This window comes from Frankliniella occidentalis, unplaced genomic scaffold, assembly GCF_000697945.3.
Source record: "Frankliniella occidentalis isolate FOCC.00 unplaced genomic scaffold, Focc_3.1 Scaffold56, whole genome shotgun sequence".
NCBI classification, from domain to species: domain Eukaryota; kingdom Metazoa; phylum Arthropoda; class Insecta; order Thysanoptera; family Thripidae; genus Frankliniella; species Frankliniella occidentalis.
This window is the reverse complement of record NW_026267186.1, coordinates 1,146,915-1,148,991: the sequence shown is the minus strand read 5'-3', so window position 1 is coordinate 1,148,991 and position 2,077 is coordinate 1,146,915. Positions and strand designations below refer to the sequence as shown.

Here is a 2,077-nt window from a genome sequence, read left to right as displayed (position 1 = left end):
CCCCGCCCCGCCCCGCCCCGCCCCGCCACACCGCGGGGACTCGCCATGCCCGGAGGCTTTGAGTTATTCAATTAACGCCGCGATAACTATCCAGTAATTGGTGGGCTAGCTGGAACTTCTTAGAATCGGACAGCGCGGGCCGCCCTCCCGGCCAATCGAGCAAGCACCTCCAGTCATTTTGTGTCAAAGTGCACATTTTCCGATTTTTCACGTATTAAGTAGGCGACGCATGATTCGCCGACGCCGAAATGAAGTCGAAATTAAGGTCGTCCAACAACGCATTCGGGTAAAGCTGAAAAGAAGAAGAATGAGGAGAAAAACACAACTCAAATCACTGATGTAGTATAGTGACTTCCGTTGTCTTGTTCCTCGCATTCTCCTGCATTTCAGCTTTACCGGAATGCTTTATTTCACATTCGCAAGTCGTAAGGGCTGTCAGCATGACTGCCTGTACCTTATGTATGGCTGAATAATGTTGACGTTGATCCCACTTTGGCATAGTTCGACGAACCTCTGCGCCCTTCGTAGGGCACGGTTGCTAGGGGCCGGAGCACAGGGTGGTCCTGAGTGGTTGAGTACCTCACATTGGAGTCGAGATATGGGGGATGATGGAATTAGCAGATTGCTGTCAAGGACGCATGCGCCATCGGTTCTCTCTCCGATCCCCGGCCTTGCCTCCTCGCCGTCGCTCACAATGGCCTCGTTACAGGAATACGACGACTACTACGGCGGCGCCTCCCCGCTGCCCCTGCCGCCGCCGGGGGCGGGCGCCGGCCACCTCCCCGCCGCCGGCGCCGCCCCCCTGGAGCCCGGGCAGCAGCCGCCGACACGGGCGCCGGCCGGGCCGCTGCCCCCGCTCCAGCTCGAGCCCGCCGTCGCCATGGCCCTCGAGCAGTTCCTCATCTCCAGGGGCATCCGGCTGCGGCCGTACCGCCCGTACGCGCCGCCCCCGTACATGATGCGCTACCGGCCGCCGTACGCGCCGCCCCCGTACTACGACGACGACCCGTACGGCTATGACCCGTACCTCGTTCAGCGCCACCCCTACCACATGTACCACCGCGGCTACCCGTACGACCCGTACGCCTACCAGCAGCCCTACCCGTACCCGCAGTACAGCCCGTACCAGCAGCAGCAGCATCACCAGCAGCAACTTCAGCAGCAGCAGCATCATCATCAGCAGCAGCAGCAGCAGCAAGGGCTGTTCGTACCCGTGCGGCCTCCTCTGAGCGCGTACCGGCGCGCGCATCAGCCCGTGCAAGACGAAGTAGTGCAGCAGCACCAGCAGCAGCAGTACGACCCGCGCCAGGAGCTGCTCATCCGTATGCTCATCAACAGGATGCAGCAGCAGCAGCAGCTGCAGCAGCAGCAGCAGGTGCGCCAGGTAAGGCTCGGGGGAGGGGAAGAGGGAGGGGACGGGGGGGACGGGGGTTGATGGGGATGACGATGCATCCCGCCGCCCCGCTGCGCTGGGCGCCACAAAGGCACCCCTCACGCTCCAGTGGATCCATTGCGCGCGCAAATCGCGCCTGTGTGCGCCACAGCCACCCGTTACATGGCACAATCGGCATGCAAATCGGCGTGCACTGTTGTCGCGCGGCGGCGGGAAAGTTTAAAAATAAAATAAATTTTCTGTCGTGTCGTGTGTGCACGGATGTGTGTGAAGCCGCCGTCGTCGTCCTGATTGCAGGTGTCGCGCGGGGGCGGTCCGCAGCTGCAGCAGGCGCAGCTGTACGACCAGCAGGCGCAGCTGTACGACCAGCAGCTGCAGCAGGCGCTGCCCACCAGCATCGTGTCCTCCACCACGCAGGCGCCGCCGTCCACCTCGGCGCGGGTGCGGAGCGTCAAGATCCTGGAGCCGGACGCGGAGGGCAGCGAGCTCAGCCCCACCACCGTCAAGCCGCCCGTCGGCGGCGTGCAACCGTGATAGAGGTCCGCGGGGTCACCGCGGGTCAACGACGTCAGGGGGGTCAACATCACCGGCGGCAGCCACTCAACTTTTCCCCATAAGCGGGGCCTAACCTGGCGAGACGGCCGCTCTAATCAGACAGACGACTGACTTCCCGGGATCCCCCCC

The 2,077-nt window shown here is 63.0% G+C and overlaps 1 protein-coding gene across 1 annotated transcript in view; it reads left to right on the top strand.

The window, feature by feature from the left end:
• LOC113202586 (mastermind-like domain-containing protein 1) overlaps window positions 1–2,071 on the top strand; it is a 14,115-nt gene extending 12,044 nt beyond the window's left edge. Inside the window, exons 6-7 of the mRNA XM_026416885.2 lie at window positions 710–1,384; window positions 1,691–2,071. Coding sequence (XP_026272670.2) covers window positions 710–1,384; window positions 1,691–1,927 — 912 coding nt within the window. The 3' untranslated portion in view covers window positions 1,928–2,071. The remainder of the gene's footprint in view (window positions 1–709; window positions 1,385–1,690) is intronic.
• The last annotated feature ends 6 nt before the right edge of the window (window positions 2,072–2,077 follow it).